The sequence below is a fragment of the Miniopterus natalensis genome, chromosome 5 (genome assembly GCF_054644295.1).
Source record: "Miniopterus natalensis isolate mMinNat1 chromosome 5, mMinNat1.hap1, whole genome shotgun sequence".
NCBI lineage: Eukaryota > Metazoa > Chordata > Mammalia > Chiroptera > Miniopteridae > Miniopterus > Miniopterus natalensis.
The window spans coordinates 73,164,514-73,191,392 of record NC_142085.1 but is presented as its reverse complement, the minus strand read 5'-3'; the positions used below and the strand labels follow the sequence as shown (position 1 = coordinate 73,191,392).

Below are 26,879 nucleotides of genomic sequence, written 5' to 3'. Positions count from 1 at the left end.
TCCTTATAGTGATATAACACTGTCTTACTATTGCATCAAAGCAAGTCTTAGTGATAGTGTAAGTTCTCCAACTTGGTTCTTTTTTGATACTGTCTTAGCTGTTCTAGGATCTTTGCTGCTCCATTTAAATTACAAAATCTGACTGTCAATTTCCATAAAAAAACTGCTAGGATTTGATTAGGATAACAGTGAATATGGATTAAATGGGGAGTAATTGACATCTCTTCTACTTAACATATAATAGTGAGTCATCCAATCCATAAACGTGGTATTTGTCTCCATTTAATGTAAATTTCTCTATTTTTCTCAGAAATGTTTTCTAGTTTGGTTTAGGCCTGTACATCTTTCTTTATATTTATTCTGAGTATTTGATAATTATTTTTATGCTAACATAGCTACTTATTTTTAACTTTTATTTTCCAACTGTTTGTGCCCATTATATACAATTACAATTTTTTGTATATCGATGGTACTAATTAACTTAATTTTAATAGTTTAATTATATACTTTTACTTTGAAATTTTAAAAAATTATAATAGAATAAAAAACATATGGAATAATTAGAGTTAAATCTTTAGCCACTGAAAACTAGAAAGCATTAGTAAGAGAAATTAAAGAAAAAACATAAATGGAGAGACATGTGACATGCATGTGTTGAAAGATTGTATGTTTGTAGCAATGTTAAATGTCAGTTTCCCCCAAATTATCCATAGATTCAACAAAATACAAGTCAAACTCCCAGCAAGAATATTTGTAGTAATGGGTAACCTAATTTTAAGAAATTCCAAGGACCTAAAGTAGCTAAAAGAACATTGAAAAAGAATAAAATTGGAAGAATGACACTACCTCCTTTTAAGATTTATGAAGCTACAATAATCATGACTGCATGCTATTGGTGTCAAGCTAGGTCAGTAAATCAGCAGGTCAATGAAACAGAATGCAGAGTCCAGAAATAGACCATACATGTATGGACAACTGATTTTTGATATGGATCCAATTCTCAGTGGAGAGAGGAACTTCTTTTCAGCAATGGTGCTGGGACACTTGAATATTTAAATATGTAAAACTGAACTTTGATTCAAACCTTATACCATATACAAAAATCAACTGAAAATGGATCATAAATCTAAATTTAGAATCCAAGACTGTGAAACTGATTTAAAAAAAGAAGAAAATTTTTGTGATCTTGGGTTAGGCAAAGATTTCTTAGATACAAAATCAATAGCCCAATCCCATCATATAAAAATTAATAAATTGAACTTCATCAAAACTAAAAACTTCTGCTATTTGAAGGACATTATTTTTAATAAATGAAAAGACCAGTTACAAATTGGGAGAAATATTTTCAAATTATATGTCAGATAAAGACATTATATCCAGGATATAAAAAGAACTTTCCAGTATAAAAAAAATAAGAAAACAAACACCCCATTTAAAAAGTGACAGAAAGACTCAGATATTACACCAAAAAAGATATAAAAATGTCAAATAAGCATAATATCTTTAGACCATACCAAGTGGAGAAAATAGAACTACACTGATGGTGGGAATAAAAAATGTTACTACCACTTTGAAAAACATTTTGGCAGTTTCTTAAAAAGCTAAAGATAACCTATCATGTCATGCAGCCATTCTGCTCCTAGGTATTTACCCAGGATAAATTAAAGCTTTTGTCCATACAAAGAGTTGTACATGAATGATCATAGCAGCCTTATTCATTGTAGCTAAAATAAAAACCCCAAATATCTATCCAATGGAAAACAAATGTGGTATACCATACAATGGAATTCCCCTCTGCAATAAAAAGGAATGAATATTGATTCATGTACCTACATGAATAAATATCAAAATTATTTTACTCTGTGAATGAAGTCAGATAAAAAAGAATACAATCATATGATTTCCTCTATATAAATTTTTGAAAATACAAACTAATCTATAGTGACAGAGAGGTGACCAGTTGTTGCCAAGGGCCGCGGTGAGGAGACATTGAGGAGCAGGAGAGACAGATTATAAAAGTCTTTGAGGAAACTTTTGGGAATCTGGATTTGTTCATTGTCTTGATTGGGTTGATGGTCTCACTGGTGACGGCGTATGTCAGAGTATATCAAATTGGATAATTTATGTGCAGTTTATTGTTTGTCAAGGATTCCACAATAAAAGTGTTAACATTTTTCAGTAATGTAGTTGTGTTGCTTTCATTTATAATTTTTAATAAATTGATACAAAAATTATTTGTTTAGTCATTTATGTTATTTGTTAAATATCTCATAGCCAGATACTACATTTGTCTCTTCTAGTTCAGCAATTCATTCAGCAAATGTTCAAAGTGCCAGACATTAGGGTGTTGGAGAAACACAGGTGAAGTTTTCCGATAAGTGTGTGTGGAGAATTAGCACTTACTGAGTACTGCAGGAGTTCAGGGCAGGTCCCCCCAAAATATATTATTTTAGGCTGAAGGAACTGAGAAACAGCAGATTCAAGAAGGGCTCTCTAACCTGCCCTTTTCTATATGAAACAGGCCACAAAATTTCCCATGAGAAAGGTTCCCTCTCTATGGGGAGGAAAGAGCATCCTTCTCATTAGAGACTGGGGATTAATGCTGAAATGGATCTGTACAAGCTTAATAATAATCCTTATCTTCTAGCAGTTTTTCTACCACCATACCCTCACCATATATCTCCTAGTCACTTTCCCATAATTTTTTACCCATAGCCCAAACCCCATTATCTTGTCAATTCTTTTTTATTTACTTACTTAATTTTTTAATCCTTACTCAAGGATATTTTTTCCATTGCTTTTCAGAGAGAGAAAGAGAGAGAGAGAGAGAGATCATGTGAGAGAGACACATCCATTGGCTGCCTCACCCATGTCCCCCGACCAGTCAGGGGATCCAGCCTGCAACTGAGGTACATGCCCTTGACGGGACTCAAACCCAAGACCCTTTAGTCCTCGGGCCGACACTCTAACCACTGAGCCAAACAGGCTAGGGTAGTCTTGTCAATTCTTCATAAATTGATTGTTTCTTTGTCTAAGAGGTATAAGAGCTTTCTGCTCTGGTCACTTCTTCAGGTCTTCGTTCTCTTGTGAAGGCTCCCATATACCAGTAAAAATTTAAACTTGTATGCTTTTTTTTCCTGTTAACTTGTCTTATGTCAGTTTAATTCTTAGACCCCATTGGAGACCTAAAGCAAGTAGATATTTTTTTCTCCCTTTTAGTACCTATTACATAATAACTACTGTTTTTACATCCATCACTTCATTTACTTTTCACAAAATAGAAGACATATCTTCTTATATCCATTTTACAGATGAAAAAATTGAGCCCAGAGATGTTACCATACAGAAGGTGGCAGAACAGGTACTGAAATCCAGGTGTGTGTTGACTCCAAAGTCATGGTACTTTCCATCAAACCACAATACAAAACTTATAAGCACATCTAAAGAGCTGTGGGGCAGGGGATAAAATCCCTAAAACTTTCTGAGGAAATCAGTGAAGGCTTTGCTACTGAAACCTTATTGCTTGAGATGCAGTCAAGGCTCTCGAGTATTTAGAATTTTAAGGGGTGTATTATTGATGACTCAGAAGTAATGTTTTCTTCTTTATTGCTCTTGTAGTTCTGTTTGTGTGGTCAATTTATCACTCTTCTACTGCATACCTCAGTGAGTTATACTGAAGTTTGTAATTGACAATTACAGTGGGCTGGAAGTTGCCATTTGTATTTTAATAACATCTGAAATTTTAAAGCACCTACTAAGATTTGAGTGAAGTCATCTTACATAAATTTATTCTTCACAACTTTATGAGTTATATATTATTACTATCTCTATTTTACTAATAAAGAAACAGGCTGTAACATAAAAATTATCTAAAAGTGTAAAGTAAAGAAAACACTTAAGCTGTATAAAATTAACAACTATTTTCATGTAAAATTTTGTCTTGGAGCTACATTAAACAACAATGATAGTTCAGAACAAACATGTGGTAGTCAGACACATTCAAGTGCATTTATAAATTACATTTCAAGCTACTTACGAATTGAATTTGTATTCTTACTTTTTTCCTGTTATGGGTAATAAAAAGCAGATTAGCTTTTTATTTATTTGTAGAATTTGAGACTTATCTTTTATATAAAGTATCACCATTTCAAAAATACAAGCTAAAACTGAAGTGTAGTTTGTTCAGTAGGGTAATGAGGTTGTTTTTTACATAGTATCGTTTACTTTGTGTCCTAAGAAATGAGGACATTTAATAGTAGGTTATAGATTTACTCATCACCATTCATCACCATAAGTGGCCTTAGATGTGCTTTGCCTAAAAAGCTATATTTAATACTCTTAGCATGTCACACAGGAATATTTGTTAAATGAATGCTCAGTGAATCACTTATTTATGATGCTGATAATCATTTATATGGTCAAGGGCAGATAGTTGTTTACTGGAGGTATTAATGCAGGACTCATATACGTTAAACCATGAATTACATGAAAGCCTGGTGACTTATTGTAACCGGATGCTCCATTTAACCATATATGCCCATTTAAAAAGACTATTTATCTTCCCCTTAACCTTGGATTAATTCTTAAAATAATATACACAAGTTTGTTAGTGCTTATTATGGGCCTAAGTAGGCCTCGAAGATGAAAGTTGTATAAGACAAGGTGCTGTCTCTTAGTCAGCACACAGCCAACTTTTTCACTAGATTGTCAGAAACCACATTTGGAAAATAATCTGAAAGGCGGGCGTAGGTCAGGATACTCCCTAGCAACTGCTGGTCCAAATCAACAACTTGCGAGCAGTGGAATTCCGCCTCCTTGGAACGCCTGTCAGTCAACCTGCCTGTGGGAGGGGCCGCGCAAAACGGAGCCCCCAGTCCGCGCGAGTGCGCATGCGTCCCCGTGAGGCGGGTGACCCTGAGAGGTCGCCGTCGCGCGGCGCGCCGACAAGACGTCTGACGTGCGCAGGCGCTCGGCGCGGAGCCTGTCGGAAGCCAAAATGGCGTTTAGGTGTTGTCCAGGCCGCGGTTGGCGCCTCCTCAGTTTCTGAGCGGGTGTTTTGTAAGGGGCTGTGGCGAACGCCCTCTTCGCCACCATGGCCCGGCATCGGAATGTTCGAGGCTATAACTACGACGAAGGTAGGTGGCAGGCTTATGCCGGGTTGTCATTTTCTCCGTGCCGGCCGGGATCCCAGCTTATGTAGGCAGCCGCTTGGATGTGTGAGTTCCTCGTCAGTGGTGCCAGCCTGGAATTCAGAGGAGGCTCAGTAGGAGAGAATAATAGGCCATCTGCGTGCCAGAGAGTGGCGTTGTTTTCCGTCGTGAGTTCTGCTCTCTAGGACTGATTTTATTTAGGGCAGGGGAGGTGCTGTACGGCGTCATATGGGAAGGACTGTGGCTTGGTTGGGACCCGGTGGTATTGACGCACCTAAGCATTGTCACCTCTCTCATTGTTTCCTCCCAGGTCGGGCACACACTGCCTGCTTCTGGCTCCTTTTCCCAACTCCCCAACCCTCTTTCAAAAATGCCCATGAAACGTTGCTTATTTGTAAAGCACGGATCGACTTAATGGTTACATTCAGCTGTTCTAACAGTGTTAGATTTACGTGGTAAATCTTGTGTTTTCATACGTATTTAGTGCAGAGTTAACTCTGGCTTGAGTTAACTGGTTAATTTATTTTATATGAGTTTCAAGTTAAATTGGAAATTTAGGGGGCGTAGAAAAGGTATATATTAAAAAGGCCCAAAGAGTAAGTCGATTAGACGAACTTAGGTGTATACTTAATTCTTGGTTGGTAGTTAATTCTCAATATAAGTGCATTTTGGAATGGAAAAAAAAGCAGTAATAGAAGAAAAAGGGTTTCGGAAAGGACTTACTGATTTTAAAAAATGAAATGAAAGAAAATGTATATGAATGTTCTCTAAGGAGTTTAAAAGAAGTTAGAATTAATTTAGTACAAGGACATCTCAATGCAGCGGATAAGTATGGGCCGCACTAAATATCATACAAATTAAAATTATAGACAATTATGATGGCGTGCAGAAGAGGAATAAAGACCCATTACTTGGTAAAGTGCAGAGCATGTAGTATGCTTAATATGCTGGTGGTTATTACTGGCACTCCCAGCAGATTGTTGTGGGACATCAGTGTGCTCTAACCATGGTGGAGGGTAATCCTGTGCTGCGCTTGGGAGACTGTGACTCAGTCAGCCTTGCAAATGTTAGGTTCCTGGTGTTCACTTCTGAATGGAGGCTGTTTTAAGTATTGCAGTGGATGTAAATATTGCATGTGGATCAGTTACCTGGAAATGACTTTAGCCTTGGAGGTATTTTTGCAGATAGGCTATAAAAGACATGAGTAGGCCTAATTAATACATTTTTTTTCTTTAATAAACATCATTTTCTCAACCAACATTAATTGGGTGCTTATTCTTCATTAATTGAATTTTTTCAGTACTGTACTAAGCTCTGGAAACCGATAGTAAGATGTTTGAGGGAGTCTAAAGCAGGAGATACACAAGTAACAGATGATTAGATATGAGATGCTACAAAAAGTACTCACAGAGTTCCAAGGAAGCTATGTAAGAAAGAGCACCTTATTGAGAGTGGGTTGGAGGAGTTTGAGTAGGATTTCCATGTGAGGGAAAGCTTCCCGGAGAAGTGATTGGCCTGAGGGAGTGGGTGTTAAATATCCTTTAACCTTGGCAACTCTAGGTTGGATTGTCATGTTTCTTTGGAACAGTTGATGACATCATAAACAAGCTATTCCTATAGCATAGGAGGTTCATCTCCTTTTCCTGCTTATATAATTTTCTACTCATTTTAAGGGTCCAGTATATTTCTCTTCTTCCCAGTTAAGCATTCTCTTGCACTCTCAGAATAATAATTTAAAAATTCTCAACACTAATACAACTTCGTTAGACAGTTTATGCTCCAAAACCTATTGGTTCTTCTATTTAACTCTCACTGTGTTCTTTGTAAATTGAATAGCACTTTACATGACTGCTTTAGCTGCTAATACAAAAGTACTGGGAAGGCGAAGTCCTCGCTTGATATTTACTTCAGTAGCTGCCACATTGCTTGCAGGAAGTAAATACTCCCAAAATTTTGTTGAAGAAAAGAACTGCTTTACAAAAATCCCAGGAAAGAATTCTCTTTATCTTTGTATATAGAGGTACTTTTGGGTCAATTTCAATATTGAAAAACTAATAAAAAAGATTCTTGTTTTTTATATCTAAAAGTATTATTTTGTGAATGGCTCTTTATTTGCTAATGATTTATTATTAACTCAGGATTATGATCTAATTTATTGACTTATGTATGTTAATCCTGTAGTAGCATTTATTTATTTATTTTCTCCCCCATAAACATTTGGTTTCAGCTTTTGAACATGGGTTCCTGCTCATGAATACCCTCAGAAACTAGCAAACTCTCCTTTGGAATTGGTTTAAGTATTATATTCCTGGGATCTTTCCCTAGCCACTCCCAATTCTGTTTTTGTTGTTCATATGTGTTTTCCCCAATAACTCTGTATTTCTCATGTCAAACACTTGTCATATGGTTTTGTAAATTGCCCATTTTCTGGTCTGTTCTCTGTTAGATTTTAGGTTTGTAGAGACCTGGGAATGTGCTTGTCACTCACTGTTGTACCCCAAATGTCCCTTATATTCCCTGACATGGTGTTAGTATTTGTCGAATGAATAAATAAATACTTTATGCAAACATATTTATGTTCTTTGTGGGTTTTTAGTTTTAAATTGTTTGATTCATTAATTTATCATAAAACAAGCATTAATTTAGTGCCAAACATGTGCCAGGTAGTTGGCTAGACAGAGTCTTGCCCTGAAGAAGGTTATGGTCTCATGGAGTGAAACAGGTATAGTGCTTTGAAGACTTTCAATTGGAGGAGTATGTTGGAAAGTAAAATTGGCAGGGGATCTTGCTGCTTTTTAGCCAGAGTGGTCAGGGAAGACATCTGCAAATCGGTGACATTTGAGTGAGAACCTTAACCAAGAGGAGGAAACAGCCTTAGGAAAATTTGATTGAAAAACATATTCTAGTTAGTACAAAAGGCCATTTAGCCCAAGCAGAGTGACCTCAAGGGAGTTTAGCATAAGCCGGTTTTTATAGAGATGACCTTGAAGACAAACTGCTTTATATACCCTGTGCTAGTTAGTTGTATGAAAAATAAATGGTTTTGTTTTAAAGGGAATTCAGTGAAAAAAAAAAAGGGTGGATTTTATTTTGGATATTTGTCAGCACTGGAAAGACAGTTCAAGTATGTGGTCTGTGGGATTGTTATTTTTTGATCACATGAGGTGAAAAAATTGGAATGGCTTGATAAAACCCAATTGGCTTAAAAACTGAAGAACCATGTGTGTTTCTATAAGTGTATAAATATAGAAAGTCAGTAAAAACCTACTTCGTAGATAAAATTTTTGGAATTTTTTGGAAAGTGGACATTCCAGGTTCCTTTAATTTTGATGAACAATTTAATTTCTTTTGGAAAGAATTCAGATGCTTTCTCGTTAATAACTAAGAATATAAGAAGGACTTGTAAATGAATTGATCTCTTGTGATTTTTTTTTTTAGATTTCGAAGATGATGATCTGTATGGCCAGTCCGTAGAGGATGATTATTGTATTTCTCCATCAACAGGTGAATTTTAAAAAATAATTTGATTTTCATTATTTGAGTGTTTAAAAATGTTAAGTAAGGCCTAGCTGGTATGGCACAGTGGTTGAGCATCAATCTGTCAACCAGGAGACTGCGGTTCAATTCCCAGTCAGGGCACATGCCCTGGTTGTGGTCTCGATCCCCGTTGGGGGCGTGCAGGAGGCAGCCAATCAATGACTCTCATCATTGATGTTTCTATCTCTCTCTCCCTCTCCCTTCCTCTCTCTGAAATCAATACATATATATATTTTTTAAAAAGCATTAGTGTCATTCTGTGACTAGAGTGTTCCATAAGACTTATATAACATTTAAAAAGATAATTATATGTTAACTTCTAAAGGTGTATAAAATAATTTCTTTACCGTGAATAGAATTTAAAGTTTTGATTTCATCATTTAGTTTTGAACAATTTGAAGAAAACTCTGTAAACTGGCTTTTCCAGTGTTCTTTGCAACATGCAGTTAATCTAAATTGTACTAAAATGGTAGTTTTATCTAAAACTAAAATGTCTGAAGGCAGACAGCTGTTATATATTCTTAGGAATTTTTTGATTATTAGAAACATTCAGGTGTTGTACATAGAGTTCCCTTTGTATGATACTTTAGTTTATCTACTGTTACACACTTTGGTAAATAAACCAGATACATGTAGTTCTGACTTCTTATGGAGCCATAGAGTCATTTAGAGTTCACATTCCTGTGGGATTCCACGTGAGAGCTTCATCTGTCTAATCTGCTGAAAGTTTTCTTCTTTGCCACTGTATAAAGAAAACATTCACGTGTTCTTTCCAGCAAATACTGAATCTTTGATCCAGACTCTCCTTTCACTAATTTCTCTATTAATATGTCTGTCTTCATATTTCAATCTACTCTGTAAACAGTTAGTTAAAATGTCCTGCTAATTTTACTATGCCATAAAAGGGGGTATAATTAAATATAGTTAGGTACAGAATAAATATAATTCATAAAACTAATTTTCCACAAGTTTAAAGGTTTAATGTGATTAACATTTTCATCAAAGTCTGCCTTTCCTTTAATACTGTGGTCTGATGAGGTGTTCTGTAAATCCTGAGCTTTCCCATAAACCTGAGCTGTCCTGTAAACCTGCACCACTTTTATTATTTGTTTACTTGTTTGTTTGTTTATTTATAAATTGAATTTATTGGGGTTACATTGTTTAATAAAATTATATAGGTTTAAGGTATACGATTCTATAATACATCATCTGTATATTATATTGTGTGTTCGCCACTCAAAGTCATGTCTCCTTCCATCACCATTTATCCCCCTTTTACCTCCTCCTGCCTTTCTCTACCCCTATTTAAACCTGTACCACTTTTAGACCAGAATGTCTCTTCTGTCTTTTTAGAATTCCCATTTCTTTTTTTTTTTTTCTTTTTAAAATATATCTTTATTGATTTCAGAGAGAGGAAGAGAGAGGGAGAGAGATATAAGAAACATCAGTGATGAGAGAGTCATTGATCGGCTGCAGCCCGCAACCCGGGCATGTGCCTGACTGGGAATCAAACCCTGATTGCCTGGATCCTAGGTCGATGCTCAACCACAGAGCCACGCCTGGCCAGGCAGAATTCCCATTTCTTTATAAAGCCATAAGTCCTCTAGAAGTTGTCTTAGTACTTCTATTCTTCCTACCATCATTTTTTCTTGTTACTCTGAAATACATCTAGCTCTTTAAAATAAATTTTTTTTTTTTTTTAGAAAGGGAGGAGTAGGGAGGGAGAGGGAGAGGAAAGAGAAACATCAATGTGACAGATACATCGATCGGTTGCCTCCTATATGCGCCCCAACTGCGGATTGAATGGGAACCTAGGTATGTGCCCTGACTGGGAGTGGAACCTGAGACCTTATGGTGTATGGGAGGAAGTTCCAACCAACTGAGCCACCGCACCAGGGTTGGCTTTTTATAATACTTTCCCCCTGTAGCCTAAGTAATCAGGCCGTTTTTCTTTTCCTTTAATGTTAACACTGTTGCCATTCAGTATCCTGTTAGACAGAAATTTCATCAGTTATTTTTCCAGAGAGAATTTAATATAAGAAGTTGTTAACTAGGTATTGGAGAGCAAAAAAATGCAAAAAGGGCAACCAAAGTATCAAGGAGGTAGTAACTTCAGGAAGCATTTACCACCCTAGTTCCTAGTGGAACCAATGGATGAGGTTGAAACCAACCTTCTAGAAGCTTGTGGAGAAGCTCCTGGGAGCTGGGACTTAGACATATGAGGGGGTTCTGCTTGGTTGCTTTGCCTTTGAAGTTCTGAGGAGGTACTGTGGAGCTGGGACTCAGACCTCTGAGGAGAGGGACATTGCATGGCTGGTACTGGTGTCTCCGAAGGTTACCTATGAAGCTGGGATGAGCCTTTGAAGAGGCAGCTCTAGCCAGCTGGCTGATCATAGTGTCTGAGGATAAAGGTGGGGGTCATGTTGAGCTGGTTCTGGGAGTTCGGGAAAAGTGGAAACTGCTAGTAATTGTTGTTACGGAACAAACTGCTTCTTTAAGGTGAAGTGTTGCTGGGGTGACAGTGACTGGATAAGAAGCGAAAAGGAAAGGAGCATGTGTTCTCCTCCTCCAGCCTTCCAGTCTTCCTGTAGCATCTGCCTGTTGGCTTGTCCTAAAAGGGAGCCAGCTGTCAAAGAAATGTGCTTTGCATAGACTTCAACCCTAGCATCACAAAACAAAGAAAGGAGGCTGATTAGAAGTGGAGAGGTGGCTTAATCAGCATTTATTTAAAGCTCATTCAGGGGTTCAAAAGACCACATTTCGTAGAGATTAGGGATAATACTCTTGGGCTCCTACAGTTCCTTATCACAGTTGACAGGTGACAGTGATGTCCGGTAGCACTGACTTGATCACTCATATTGTAAGTGCAGTAGAGAGCATGTCACATTCATGAAACTGGGAAGATGATACAGCTTAATAATTAGATAGGAGATTAAGGAAAACAACGTCTTCTACATAGTAGAGACTGGATTGAAGGCAGTACATGAGTAAATGTAGGTAGATTAGTTAGGAGATTATTATACTGACCTAGAAGAGGTGAGGATATTTTAGCCAGTGTTCTCAAAATGTCCATGTACCATTAGCATCACTTGACTTGAGAATTTGTTAGAAAAATAATTCTTGGCCCCACCCCAGAATCAAAAACTGAGGGTAGAGTATAACTACTGTTTTAAGAAACCTCCAAGGTATTCTGAGACTTGCTTTGAGAACCATTTGTTTAGGACCAAAGTGACAGCATTGGATTTGGAAATAGGCTCAAGAGATCATTACAGGTGTTAAGGTCTATAGGCCTTGGAAATTGGTTGAGTATAGCTGGCACAGGGGTGAAAACCTTCAGAGAGAGAGGGACTACTGACAAACGTCTTAATATTATAGATTAATACATTCATTTAGCTATTCTTATCTGGATAAATCATGCTTAATCATGAGAAATGAGCTAAGAGCACACAAGGTTAGGCATTCTGAGAGTGTTTTTCTGAGATTTGCATTTATGGCCTAGTTTTCTTAAGGTAAGAATTTACTCTTATCTCTCACAGTCCTTGAAGTGTGTCTTGTTTGTGGTTCACATCCAGGACAATTGACTCTCTTGAGAGTTACTTTTGTACACACCAAGAGGGCAACTGACTTTATCAAAGCAAGAGATAAATGGTTTTGAGTTTCTTCTCTGACAAATTGGTATATTAACTCAAGCATGTGGTTTTGGGTTTTTTTAATTTTTCAAAACATGTATAGTCATGCACCACATAACAACGTTTCAGTCAATGACCGACCACAGATACGATGCTGGTATACCGTAAAGCTTAGGCGATATCATCTAGGTTTGTGTAAGTACACTCTGATGTTCGCATATGAAATCTCCTAATGAGCATTTCTCAGAATGTATCCCTGTTGTTAAGCATACCTGACTGTATAAAATAGCAATAACATATTAGAAACTTTTCTTTTTAGTGGTATATTTTCCAAGTGATTTTTAATGGAAAATGAATAGTTTCAGAAGGATACTTTTCTTAAAGAAGCAGCTAATGTCATTGAAGGGATAATCATATTCTGGATCTAATGAGTTCTGATAGTTGAACTACTTTTTCAGTTAGTAGGAATTTGTAAAATGCATCAGCAAATGTATTTTTTTTTTTAAACTAAGAACAATTTTCCTGATGAAAGGGTGATTTCTGAATGTTACAGCTTTTTTCCCTTTTAGGAAGATTGATTTTTTTTTTTTTTTTTTAACCCTCACCCGAGAGTATGCTTATAGATTTTAGAGAGAGGGGAAGAGAGAGAGAAACAGAAACATCACGAGAGAGAATATCAATTGGTTGCCCTCCTTACGTGCCCTGACTGTGAAGCAAACCCACAACCTTTCACTGTACGGGACAGTGCTCCAGCCAACTGAGCCACATGCCGTTACATTTTTCTTTTTTGCCTTCCTGCTCATCTATAACGCTATCATTGATTTATACTACGAACAGATAGCATTTATGCCATGGCGTTCTGAGTATAAGTTTTACACATAAGCCATAATATTATCTATTGTCTACATATGCATTATGGGTATGTATTGAATGTAGTTCGTTTTCATTATTTTCATAGATAGTGACTTCCTGAAAATATACACAAAAGTCAAGAGACTTACATGTCACATACTCTTCCAGAAAGCTCAATAATATAAAAGAATATTGTATTGATATTTCTATCCTTCTTTACTTATTCTTTAATTTTGTTCCTTTTGCAATTGAGCACAGTCTCTAAGAATTGAGTTCAGTGGGCATCCAGTCAAGGCAGAGGAGTCAACACTTCGGGCATGCATGCTGATTTTCTTCTTTGCTCACTTGTATTTTGTATGTGATACTCTGGCATATATCGGCACTTTGATGTTTTGTCTTTCCTCCTTTTAATGAAATATATAATATCCAGTTACATATTGAGTGATGACATTGTGCCAGTACTGCAGAGTAGTAGAGACTGATGTCTGAAAGTCAAAGCGAGGTATATGACAGTAGTATACAGTATCGGTGTATGATTGAAAGTCTGAGTTGTTCAAAAGTTAAGGCCGATGATTTTGGTCAACTCTTGGGTTCAAGCAAATTAGCAATTCTTGGAAATTGAAAACCTAGTCTGTTTGTAGTATTTTTTAAATTATGCAAATAAGCAAGTTTGATAAGAGATTTGGAGTATTTGTACCAAAGAAGAGAAAGTTTTAAGGAAGATAGAGTAGTAGGCAAGGATGAGATTACTAGGAAAGGTAGAAAGGTAGGTTTTGAAAACTGTAGAGAAAGTAAGCTCAGGGGAATGGTTTTGGAGATAGGAGGAAAGAAGGAAAATGATTGTAAGAGGCTAATGAATAGTTAATAAGGACATTTGAGAAGGATTTGGGGTATGATATGTTTTTATCCATTATTACAGAATGTAGATAAATGGATATAGGTACTACACCAGAATCCTAATTTTTGCTTTAACTTTTGTAAAAAAATAAAAAGTTAATGAGAAATGACTGTATAAAAGCATTCTTTATTTTATATTCTAGCTGCTCAGTTTATTTATTCACGACGTGACAAACCTATTGTTGAGCCTGTAGAAGAATATGATTATGAAGATCTGAAAGAATCCTCCAATTCTCTTTTGAACCATCAGCTAAGTGAACTTGATCAAGGTATAGTAGAAAGTAGTCTGTGTTTCTTATCTGAAAATTACTAATAATCAATATACCAGAACTTATCAGTTGTATTGTGATTGTTCATGATAGTGATTGTGGAAAGTAATGGTACAAATGTATCTTATATTTTCAAGGAAATTTACATTTTATTAAGTATATTTTATGCAGAGTATGGTTAAACTATATTTGAAAATTGATTGTGTAAATATTATTTAGTAACTGGAATTTTCTATTGAAATCTTCATCTCATCTTTTTAAGAGAAACTTCAGTGATTTATTTTCTTTTAGTAATACTTATTGTTCCATATGCTCTATGAAGAGCTTCTGATTAGATTATAGAAGTTCCATTTCCTTGCACAAAACATTAGATTCCAGGAGGCTGTTTTTTGTTTGTTTTTATTTTAAATTTTAAGTCCAAAGTAATACTATACAAGTTCCTGATGGGTCATATCCATGTAAATTAAGTGTCAAGATAGAACTCATGAATGGTAATGACATTGGTTCTGAGTTTACATCTTTTCAATTCTCTTAAACATTTTAACAAAGATATTTGTATATTGGCTTTCAAACATATCAATCAAGGCGTAGATTGATGGAACAGAGTAGCAGAACTAAAATGGCAGGTATAATAGAAAGCCATCTGTTGGTAGTTAGCAAAGCTGAGATGATTTGCTCTTTCTTGAAAGTGTGACTTTTTTCCTATAAATGTTTGTAAATCGAAAATTGATAACAATTACTTTGAAAACAGAAAGAGGAAATGTAAGAATCTGATAGCTGATCATTGAATAAATCAGTAAAGTATATATCATTTGCTAACCAAACCAAGAAAAATGGACAGAAAGCACAAAAATATAAAATTAGAAAGCAGAAAGGGCAGCAACAGATAAAGAATAAAAATAAATTTCTTCATCAACTGCAAATACATTTAACAATCTGGATAAAAGTTTATAGAGGAGCTACTATATAAACTCTTTAATAGTATTTGCATAGATACATGTATTTTTAAGGTAAAGATACTTTAAAAAATGTATATAATATATATTTTTATTGATTTTATTTTAGAGAGAGAGGGGAAGGGAGAGTAAGAGAGAGAGAAGAGAAACATTGATGTGAGACAAAAACATTGATTGGTTGCCTCCTGTAACATCCTGACCTGAGATCAAACCAAACTGGGTATATGCCCTGACCAGGAATCCAATGGGCCACCTTTCGGTGCATAGGATGACGCTCAACCAACTGAGCCATACTGGCTAGGGCTGATTGTATATTTGAAGAAAGTGTTATAGTTGTCTTTGTGGGGTGAGAGGGTAGAAATAGAGTAGAAGTTTTATGCTTTTTCTCCTGTGCCTCAGAATGATTAAGAGGGTACGAAATTCATAGTTATGTTTGAGAATGAAAGTTAATTAGCCCCATTACTGACATATGTAAGTAATTGCATGATAATAATGATTATAGCTAACCTTTACTAAACGCTTTCCGGGTACTCTTCTAAATGTTCAGGTATTAACGTATTCAATCTTCACAGCAGCCTTATGAGGTGGGCCAGTTATTGTCTTCATTTTAGAGGTGAGGAAAATGAGACACGAGAAGTAAACTGGCTGAGGCTGCACTAGCTAGTAAGTGGCATTAGGATATAAACCCTAGCTGGTTTGCTCAGTGGTTAGAGTGTTGGCCATGGACCGAAAGGTCCTGGGTTTGATTCTGGCCAAGGGCATGTACCTTGGTTGCCGGCTCGATCCCTGGCCCCAGTTAGGGAGTGAGTGTGGGAGGCAACCAACTGATGGGTCTCTCTCACATTGATGTTTCTATCTCTCTCTTCCGCTCTATCTGAAAAAGCAATGGAAAAAATATTGTCAGGTGAGGATTAAAACGAAACAAAAATAAATCATGACAGCCTGACTCCATATTTCTGTTCCTTGTGTATGTGTAGAAAATGGTTGCTATAATTAATTAGAAAGATTCTGTTGCTAGCTACAGTATGTATTCTGTTCCAGTTTTGATAATTCATGTACTTATGAAATAGGTATGGTATTTTCCAAGTATAGATTATTAGCCTAAAAGATTCAAGCAAAGCAGAATTACCCAGATATTTGAGGAATTATTTTTAACGCAGTCATGCGTTACTAAACAGTGGGTTATGTTGTGAGGAATGCATTGTTAAGTAATTTCATTGGTGTGTGAACACCGTAGAGAGCACTTACACAAACCTAGATTGTAATTGCCTGCTATACACCTAGCCTGTATTGTATGCCTCTTGCTCTTCGGTTATAAGCCTTTTAGCATGTTACTGTGTAAAACACGAGATTAAATTAAGACTTGGTAAATGAGATGTATGAGGCTGCTGCCTGCATAACATGGCATACTGTTTTATAGCAACTTTTTTTTTTTTTTAATAAGTAGGAAGAGCACACTCTAAAGCAGGGATTTTCAATCTTTTCCATCTCATGGCACACAAACCAATTACTAAAATTCTATGGCACACCGAAAAATAAGTTTTTCGCCAGTCGGACAAAAAAAATAGGTATACTTTTGATTGATTTACACCAGATGGCTATTGCTCTTTTGGCTGTTGTCATTTATTTTTTTATTTGACAATCTAAGGGAAAAGGGGTCAATGTGCCCCTGACTAAATAGTCAGCTGTTGCATGTTTTAAAAATTCTTGTGGCACACTGGTTAAAAACCTACTCTAAAGTAAGGATAAAACGTAAATTAAATACATAAACCAGTAACATACTAGTTTATTGTCATTACCAAGTATCATGTACTGTACTTAGTTATTTGTGTTATACTATTATATGACTGGCAGCACAGTAGGTTTGTTTACACCAGCATCACCACAAACAAATGAATAACGCTTTGCTCTAGGACATTACGATAGCTACGTCACTAGGCAATAGGAGTTTTCAGCTCCATTATAATCTTATGGGACCGCTGTCATTTATCAGTTCGTTGTTGACCCATATGTCGTATGTGGCTCATGACTAATTAAAAAAAAGGAATGCCCATTTTTAAAGAGTTATTAAGGGTGATTTTAGTTGGCAGGGGAAAACTGAAGTTAGCCTAAAAGGAAACTTAAGGTAGGAGTAATTTAAGAAATTTTAGGAAATACACTTAGTGATGAACTGAGTTCACTAATAAGTTAGAAATATTTTCACACCTACCCCTCTCTTTGTACACATGTGAAACATCAGTGCAAACATCATCATCATTGAAAATAGATATTAATGTATACAATTCACATTTTTTCAAGCATTAGTCATTGTTATTTGGAAGACAATTACATTGATTTCTTAATGAAATTATTCCTTTCATAAGGGAAGATAGTTATGTTGTGGATAAAAATATAATCATTATAAATAAGTTTGGAGGAAAAAGGAGAGTTGAACATCCTATTATAGTTTCACATTCTTTCAGGTTTGAAAATTGAGGGTTCTTTCATGACACCATTTAATATAGCTTTTAATTATTGGTGCCTGTTCTAGCTCGTCTTTATTCATGCCTTGATCACATGAGAGGGGTATTTGGAGATGCTGTGCCAGATGACATATTGATTGAAGCAGTTCTGAAGAACAAGTTTGATGTGCAGAAGGCTTTATCAATGGTTCTAGAACAAGATAAAATGCATAATTTGAAGGTCAAGAGTGAGGGAGCAATATCTACAGGAAAGACAGCAAAAGGTATGCTTTTATTCTCTTTTAGTTTTACAGTTAATGCTTTAAAATAGGCATTGATTTGCTTGAGCTGTTAAGGAAAATGGACAGAAAATTTTGCATTTTACAATAACTCTAGATTATTATGAGTTGGTTTTCTAGTTTGCAAATTTTTAAACTGATTGCTGTGTTCCCTCTGTCAAAGCCTGCTTTTTTTTTTTTTCTTTCCCCTGCTACAGGATATAGGGGAAATAAAATCCTGTTAAAAACAAGACAACACACTTTTGCTTTTTGTTAGTAGCTTAGAGAGCTTCTAAATTACTGTTGTTGTTTTTTAACTCTAATGGGTCAGGAGATGGAAATTAATAGCCCGACAAAATGTAAAAATAAGAAATCTCTGTATGCTTATAGTATTTATAAATGTAATTTAGTTTTATTTATATATCTTAAGTATCATAATTATACTACTCTTGCATTTTATAGCCAGATGTTTAATTTTAAGTTTGTAGAGTTTGGGGTTAAATTTGGAATTTAATCAACATAAGAAGGGAACTGAGATACCTTCATAGTAATTGGTATGAGATCTGTCAGTTTGAACATGATGATTTGTTAACTGGATTGATATTTCCTGTAAGCTGAGGACTATATTTTTGCCACCACAAAGTTAAATGCAGTCTGCTACCATGAAATAAGAGTGGTTTTTATTTTCTTTAAAAAAACTTTTTTTTAATTTTGGGAGGATGCACTTTTAATTGACCAAATATGGGAATGTGTCTGTAATATGTCATCTATATCAATAGCTTATTCCAGATCGTTGTAGAAGTTAAATTATAGGGTAGTGTTCACTTGTTTTTAATACATTAAAAATACAAAAGGTGAACCTAGTTCTTTCCATTTTTTTAGACATTTTAAATTTGAGACATTCCTGACTATAAGTATGTTAAAACTTCACATTATACAATTTGTGGAAATTAGAACATTGATTAACTTGGTTCTTATATTTGTATATATCAATGAACAAAATATGAAGGTAGCTAAAGGATGATAAAATTCTTTTATTATTCATTTTTAGAGTGTTCATTTTTTATTATATAATGGCCAAGTGTCACTTTATTCATGTCATAAAAGAAACATTTAGTAATTAAATGCCTCATTTCATGTTTCCTTTTGGTTGCTGTGACTGTCTTCTGCATATGTGAACCTATTCATCTGAAAATGAATGGCTCTTGTAAGGTAAGGAGTCTTATTATCTTATTCTGATGTTTTAACTGATAATATTCAAAGCTCTTGTCCTCAGTCTGCAAGCCATGTGGATTGCAGTAGCAAACCATTTGATTTGCCTGGTCCAGTAGCAAAATGTGGATTATATCGTAATTCCTCAGTTGTACCAAGTCACTTTTTACTCCATAAAAAAAAGAAACTTGACAGGCCTAGAAGTGAAAAGAAACTAGAATCATGTAAGTTAACAAAAGAGCTGTCACTAGCTGAACTAATTGATGATATGCCAAGAGATTCTTTTAAAAGTCAGCCATCCATCAGATTATCGTCCACAGATAGTCTGGAAAGTTTACTTTCAAAGAGTATAGATGCTGATGTAGTAAGACCTCATGCATCTGAATGTGTTTTCAAAGATGATTCTGTGTTTAAAGGAATACCAGATTTAAAATCCTTAATGATAAAGAACACGACACCGAGTAACTCTTTATTTATTCAAAATAATTCCCTACCTGATTTGCAAAACATTCCAGTACAAAGCAATTTAGAAAGTTTAAATAACCCTTTGCTCCTAACTAGCTCATTGGAAAACATGGCTCTTGACAATTCAAATGCTCATAAAATGACCGAAGTTGGAAACATTTCTTCAGTTGAACAAAGTGCGAAGAATTATGACAATTTGCAGTTTTCCCAATGTGGAACTTCATCCCTAGCTGAACTGCTTCAGGACCATAAAGAAAACAATCCGAGTCAGTGCTGTACTTTATCTGATCTTTGTAACCAGTCATCTGCCAGTTTTTCAGATCTAAGTTTGGGATCCTTTCCCCTCTCACAACTAGCAAATCGGTATCAGTCTTCGACTGGAGTATCAGAATTAACAGGATCTCTGTCATCTTTGGCATTTCGTAAAACTTCTCCTACACGAGACTTTGAGAATTTGTCACTTTCTGATTTGATTGCAGAAACAATTGATATAGACAACTCTCAGATTAAGAAAGATTCCTTTAAGCTCAGTTTATCTGAAATGAGGTCACCTGAAAGAGATTCAAATATTGACCTTAGCATTCTTATAAAAACCCCAGATTTTGTTCCAAAATCTGTAGTAGACCAATCAGTTGCTCCAACACCAGCAACTAAAGTTTTGAGTTCGAAGCTTGGGAAACATTCCATTTCTGCTAAGGATTGTAAGAAAAACAATAAAGGCTCTCTGACTAGGAAACCACCTTTTTCTTTGTCTTGGACCAAGGCCCTTGCTGCTAGACCTTCAGCTTTTGCTTCAACACTGTGTCTTCGTTACCCATTGAAAAACTGCAAGCGACGCACCCTTGACCTTTATAAGACTTTTCTTTATAGTAGACAAGTTCAAGACATAAAGGACAAAGAAATAAGTCCCCTTATAGCGATAACACCATTTGACTTCAAATCAGCATCTCCTGATGACATTGTAAAAGCTAATCAAAAGAAAGTTTTTACTAGAGAATAGTAACAAAAAGGAAAACTTGATAACTGTTGAAGAGCTTTTTATTTTAAACTGATTTAAAGTCTTAATAGGATGACTTTATATTATGAATTTAAGTTGTTATTTTTATATTAAAATTGTCTTAAGTCAATTAAGTTTAGTTGATATGTATTTTTGCACTGAAATTTCGTTTTTACTCTTTTTAAGTGATAAAATGACTTTATTTAAGTTGGTAGCCTATAATGGGTGTATGTTTACAAATTGCATATGAAAACTTGATATTGTAAAATCAAACCTCAGATACAGTATTTTTGTTTGAAGCATTGAACTTTTTTACAGTGAGATAGTTTCTTTTATAGATATTTTTGTGCTTTGTTCTTAAACAAAATGCTACCATTTAGGATTATTATAGTTTAGTGATGAAGATTTTTCGTATAATTGGCATAGCATAGCTGAAACAGAATTACATTTTAAAATATTAGTGGTATCATTCCTAGTTCCGTTATTTTTCTGTAGGTGAAACTAAAATTTTTCTATTAGAAAAATCTTTAAGTTCCTGACTTTTAAGAGCACTGTGGATGTTGTTGAAATACAAAATGAAAATCCTTTAAGGGACCATGTAAATATTGAAGCTGGATTAATACATAAATTATTTTTATACATTTTCAAAATCATTTGTTCTAAATGCATACTTCAAAATAAATATATAGAAAGTTTTCAAGTATGGTTGCATGTTCTTTGAATAAATAATTTTATCAGATCTCTTTAACTTTTTTACTATAAATAATGAAATGTGGAGTTTTCCTCTTTGCTACTGACAGCTTTGTGTGCTACAATCTAAGTTTCAGCCATAGCAGACCAAATAAGAGCTCTTCAGTCAGTACAACTATGTAATTCTTCCCTTAAAGCAGTTCCTGCACCTAGCATTCAGAATCACTGGGAGAATCTTTTCAAAACAGATACTGTGCTTCCCTTGAGACATGGTCAACCAGTCCCTGAGGGCTGTGATTCTGATGTGTTACTTCTTCTGGAGAACTACTGCCTTAGAGAAAGAAATCAGTTGAATGAAAGTAATTACTGATGCTTAGGATAACATATCTGACCAACTTGAATTTATAATTCATATTTTCTACTCATCAGGAATACCATGGAAATTTGCTAAATAGAAATTATGGTCTTTTACATAAGAGGATGCTGATATTACATTACTATTTCTTGCAGGAAAAAATAGTATCTAAAGTATTATTTTTTAAAAAAATAATGTTTTTATTGATTTTAGAGAGAGAAAGGAAGGGAGAGGGGGAGAGAGAGAAACGTCAATGAGAGAGAAACATTGATCGGCTGCCTCCTGCACAGCCCCCAGTAGGGATCAAGCCTGAAACTCAGGCATGTGCCCTGACCAGGAATCAAACCGGCAACTTCTTGGTGCATGGGTTGACACTCAACCACTGAGTCACACCAGCTGGGCTAAAATACTATTTCTTAATGAAAATGAAATAGCTGGCCTTTTACCAGTAAAAAAATTATTTTTCTCTGGCAGCTATTTTGCTATGCTTTTGATAAATTCTTTTTTTTGGTATTTCTAGTTTCTATTTATTTGCACAATGACATTCCAGTCTTTTCAGCTATGTATGATGTTCTTATATTCACTGTTTTGGTGGGAAAACTTAAACCAGCATTATGTCTTTATTGTTCTTGACCAAACACTTTCGTGTGATGTCTTCAGGTTTTATTTTTAATTACGTATTTCAGTGCACATCATACTGATGCTTAGGAGATCATATAAATCACATACTTTATGATGGATTTTAAAGTTTGAATTACCCTAACTGCTGATTTTTATTTTTCTAGTTTTGGCCCTTGATCAAACATTTTAGTAATTTTGACCTTTTAGTGTATGACTCATCAACTAGATTTATATATTGGCAGTCTCCAACTTAGAGGTGAATTGTGTTCTAAGAGTTTGTTTGGAACTGACAATAATTCCTGCTAGAGTTAAGTGCTACATATGTGATCCACTTTGCACATGAATCCACAAATACTTAACCCATATTGAAGTTGAACTGTGTGGTACCTTCTTTTAAACAAACCAGTTTTCAAGTCACATAGTAGATCTTACAGTGTGAACTAAATTTCCCTTTGTTGGCTGATGAGGATTATAACTACCATTTATGAGGTTATTTTAGGGGGAAATTTCTGTATTACAGAGTGTAGGGAAGATAATGATTTTTAAATGTCTCCCTATTTTGTTACTTGTCCTGGCTGCTGGTCTGTCAGGCGTGTACATGGTATGCCCTGTTGACTAGGGAAGTCTCACAGTCTTGAGAACCAAGAAAACCTCCTGCCCCTTCTTTCACTCTTCATTAGCCCTTGGAAAAGAGACCTGCTTATTAATGGATAAATTCCTAGTGATAATTATTACTCACACTAAATGCATATTCTACATCAGCTACTGTTTATCACCTACTGCCTTGGTTGGTAGCTCAGATATGCCAATTGTTTTTGGTTTGCTTCCCAGTTCAAATATCAATTTTGAGGTGCAAAGCCATTTTCATTTGCATTATGATCAAGCGCATTAATATTTTACTTTAGGAATGGAAATAATATTATAATTACATTCTAAATGATATAAAATGCAAAAGACATTTACAATTGCCGTTTTACTTTTTTTTTTATTTTTTTATTTAAAGATCTGATGTTCATAGATGTCCTTTTGCATTCTGAATCTTTGGTTGGCTTTTTTGGTTATGGTTCTTACCATTGATTGATTGCCAAGAACTAGTGTTTCACTTCTGTATGGAACACTTCACTTAACTTCCTATTTTGTTTTACCTTTCTCCTATTTCCTGATTACTAAACTGGCATTCTAACCTCTTTTTCTCCGTTTGGCTTTTAATCCTTCTTTCTTGAACTTTTCCTTCACCCCTTTTCTTATCGTATAAGTAGTAAAAACTATTCCCAGTATTTAATATATTTAAATTTTAGTATTCAGTGGGAGGTCATGCAACTAATTGTCACACCAAAGAAGAAGTTAATACAGTGCTTCTCTTTGTATGTAAAAGGAAGCACTATTAAGATAAATATAAAGAAAAATAATAGATTCTCGTATGATTATTTACTTTTTAAATCTCTGTGTGGACCATTGCAGATAAACAAGTACACATTGTATATTCAGGAAGAACTATGTGTCAGTTTTTTGCTTCATGCTCACACAAGTATAAATTCAGTTTTGTAGTAGCCTAGAAATTGTTTTCTGTTACATCTATAAACACAGATAATATTGACTAGACAGGGATTGAGATGAATACCTTTTTTGGTTTTCTTTTATAATTATATAAGGCTCAGTCTGTGTAGATATATACTGTAATTTTTAGTTTTTAGGGTATAAAAAGATGTCACTTTTTGAGTATATGTGTACATTTTTGTATAAGCTACATTGAAATGATAATTCTGAGGTTTTCTTAAATCAGGCATGCAAACATACCACAATTTATCTATTAGAATTTTTATATAAGCTTGATATTTCAGAATGGTGTTTTAATAATTTATACTGAAGGTACTTTATGTTTCTGTAAACATATTAGAAAACAAGCTACCTGGTTGTGCAGAATTCCTTGTAAGATATTTGTCATTTAGACTTCTTGCTTTCAAAAAGATAAAATTATATACATATTTTTTAAATTTATTTTTATTGTTGACAGTGTTACAGATGTTCCCCATTTTCCCCCCTTTACCCTCCTCCACCTGTCACCCACCCCCACCCCAGGCCTTCACCGCACTATTGTCTGTGTCCATGGGCTTTGTGTGCATGTGTACAGATCTTTAGTTAATCTCTCACCCCCCTTCACCCTTCCTCCCCACTGCCCTTCCCTCTGAGATCTGTCAGTCTGTTCCATGCATCCATGTCTCTGGGCCTATTTTGACATTTTTACTTCTTAGGACTTACATAAAAAAACTGTTATAGATTATGGTAAATATGAGTAATATACTTGCAAAGGTGGCAGTAAAGAAGGTAAAAGAATTGATATAGTGCACATTTCTGGTGTTGACATGCCTAGTTTATATTATATGATTTAAAGGAAAGCATCATTTAGTTGCAGGAGATATGCCAAGATGAACAAAGATATAATTCTTTACTCTCTAAGGGTGGGGGACTTGAGTACTTAAACACATGCGTATATTTATTACATACAGGGCATTACACTCTTCAAAGCTGATGTCTTTGCCCTCCTGGTTCAAGCTGCCCCAGCTCCTCTGTTTCCTATCTTTATTAAATTGTAACCATCTTCCAGTTGCTTAATCCTGAAACCTAGCTAACATAATCCTTGATTCTTCTCCTTCATTTACTTCTTATAACTGATTACCAGTCCCCTTCTTTCTGCTTTGCAAGTAAGTAAGTATATGTGTGTACATAAACAGTTGATTGTCATTGTGGTGGTTATATTTTATAAAGTAGTAAGTTAGCGAACACTGAATGAAATGTGTAAATACTGAACCATTGCTCCTACACGAAGTACAGGGTTAGATTCTGTGATTCTCTCGTCACAACATTTTTGTCAACCAATTTAATACATAACCTTATTTTGTGTATCTATTTAAAGATACTTTATTTTAATATATATTGTTTATATATTATTGATTCATTAATATTGACCTCATGGCCAATAGTACTGTAACTCTTGCCTGAACAAAGCTTATCTAACACATTTTGTATTTGTAAGGCACACTGCAGCTGCCTTGTTCTTGGGGACGCTAAATGGCACTTCAGCACTATTCTTGGAGGCCATTTGAAACAGCAAAATTACAAACTAAAATCACAGTGCAAAAATGTGGCACTAAACAGGTCATGAAAAGGACAGTTGTGTGCAGTATGAGAGCTGAAACAAGGCAGTGTGTTACTTTGTATGACCTCAGCTGAGAATGTCAAATATTTTGTTCCTCTACACTTGTCTGTGAAAGTGCCGCGGGTGATTTTGGGTTACAAATAAATTTTAGCGAGTAGGTTAATTAGCAAATTTGGAATCTGCGAGTAACGAGGATTTACTGTACGTTTTTTGACTCACTACTCTGTCCTTATTGCTGCGTCTTCCCATAAAGCCCCTTAGCTTTGGGCAAAGTTACTGAGACATTTAATTGGTTTCTTTTCTGTTTATTTCCGCCAAAACACTTTCTAAAATATAGCTTTAATTTTCTATTCCCCTGTATAAACCCTTTAAGCTATTTTATAAAACCTTTCATGAACTGGTTTCTGTTTGTGTACCCCCTTGCGCAAACCTGCCCAAGAATACCTACCTGAGTTTTGTGTGCTTTGCACCCCCTCTCGCCACCATTATTTCTCCCCCTAGCCAATTGCTTCTTAGGTTGTAGTTTATATATCACTTTACTTCCAGTCTTGTGGTAGGGAAACCTTCATATGCACCTGTATTTCACTGTATTCCTTTTAATACCACCCCACATAAAAATCATACATCCCCCATGCAAGTAGTCCCTTTCCTTTGTAACCTTGCTTCATTGTTCCTCACGGCACTTACATCATCTGTCATTGGGTGTGTGTGTGTACACAGTTGTTTTTGTTTATTATGCCTCCCTACTGCTCCTCATCCCCCACGCAATTTCTACAGAGGCAAGGGTTTTATGTGTTCTCTGCTATATCCCCAGCTTAGAATATGTCCGCATAAATGTAGGAAAGGATTTAAAGTAAAAAGTGAGTCTCACTTGTAATACAGGCCCACAGTCTTGTTCCCCATAGGAAGCTATAAACAAATCTGTAAGCAAATGATTTCTTTACTTTTCTAGAAACTTGACTTGCATATTGTACATATAAGAATATATATAATGTATTTATATTTAATTTAGGTATTTAAATGCTAAGTCAATTAGTATTTTGTGATATGCATGGAAAATACCTTTTCTGGTTGTCATTTTTCAAGGTCATTAGAAGACAAATTGTTAATATGTTTACACAGATGGGAGGATACCAGACACTTCTATATCTGTATCACTTATAATTTATTGCAAGTCTTTTTTTACCAGCATATAGAGATCAATCTCATTTTTCGTAAAAGCTGTGTAGAATTCCATAATATGGCTGTACACTAAAAAGGCGCTGTTGATAAACATTTTAAGTGTTCTTAGTTGCTATTGCTAATGACCCCAAAATGAACATCCTACATTTCTAGAAAATGAGTTTCTAGGTCAAAAAGTATATACTTTGAAA

The 26,879-nt window shown here is 35.2% G+C and overlaps 2 protein-coding genes across 2 annotated transcripts in view; both read left to right on the top strand.

The window, feature by feature from the left end:
* The first annotated feature begins 4,967 nt into the window (after positions 1-4,967).
* Positions 4,968-21,378, top strand: LOC148093133 (uncharacterized). The gene is made up of 5 exons (XM_016204939.2): positions 4,968-5,135; positions 8,589-8,654; positions 14,209-14,334; positions 17,821-18,015; positions 19,227-21,378. The coding sequence occupies exons 1-5, from the start codon at positions 5,093-5,095 to the stop codon at positions 20,684-20,686; spliced, it is 1,890 nt and encodes a 629-aa protein (XP_016060425.1). The 5' UTR covers positions 4,968-5,092; the 3' UTR covers positions 20,687-21,378.
* HBS1L (HBS1 like translational GTPase) overlaps positions 19,134-26,879 on the top strand; it is a 59,223-nt gene continuing 51,477 nt past the window's right edge. Inside the window, exon 1 of the mRNA XM_087817635.1 lies at positions 19,134-19,221. The gene's annotated coding sequence lies outside the window, so the exon portion shown is untranslated. The remainder of the gene's footprint in view (positions 19,222-26,879) is intronic.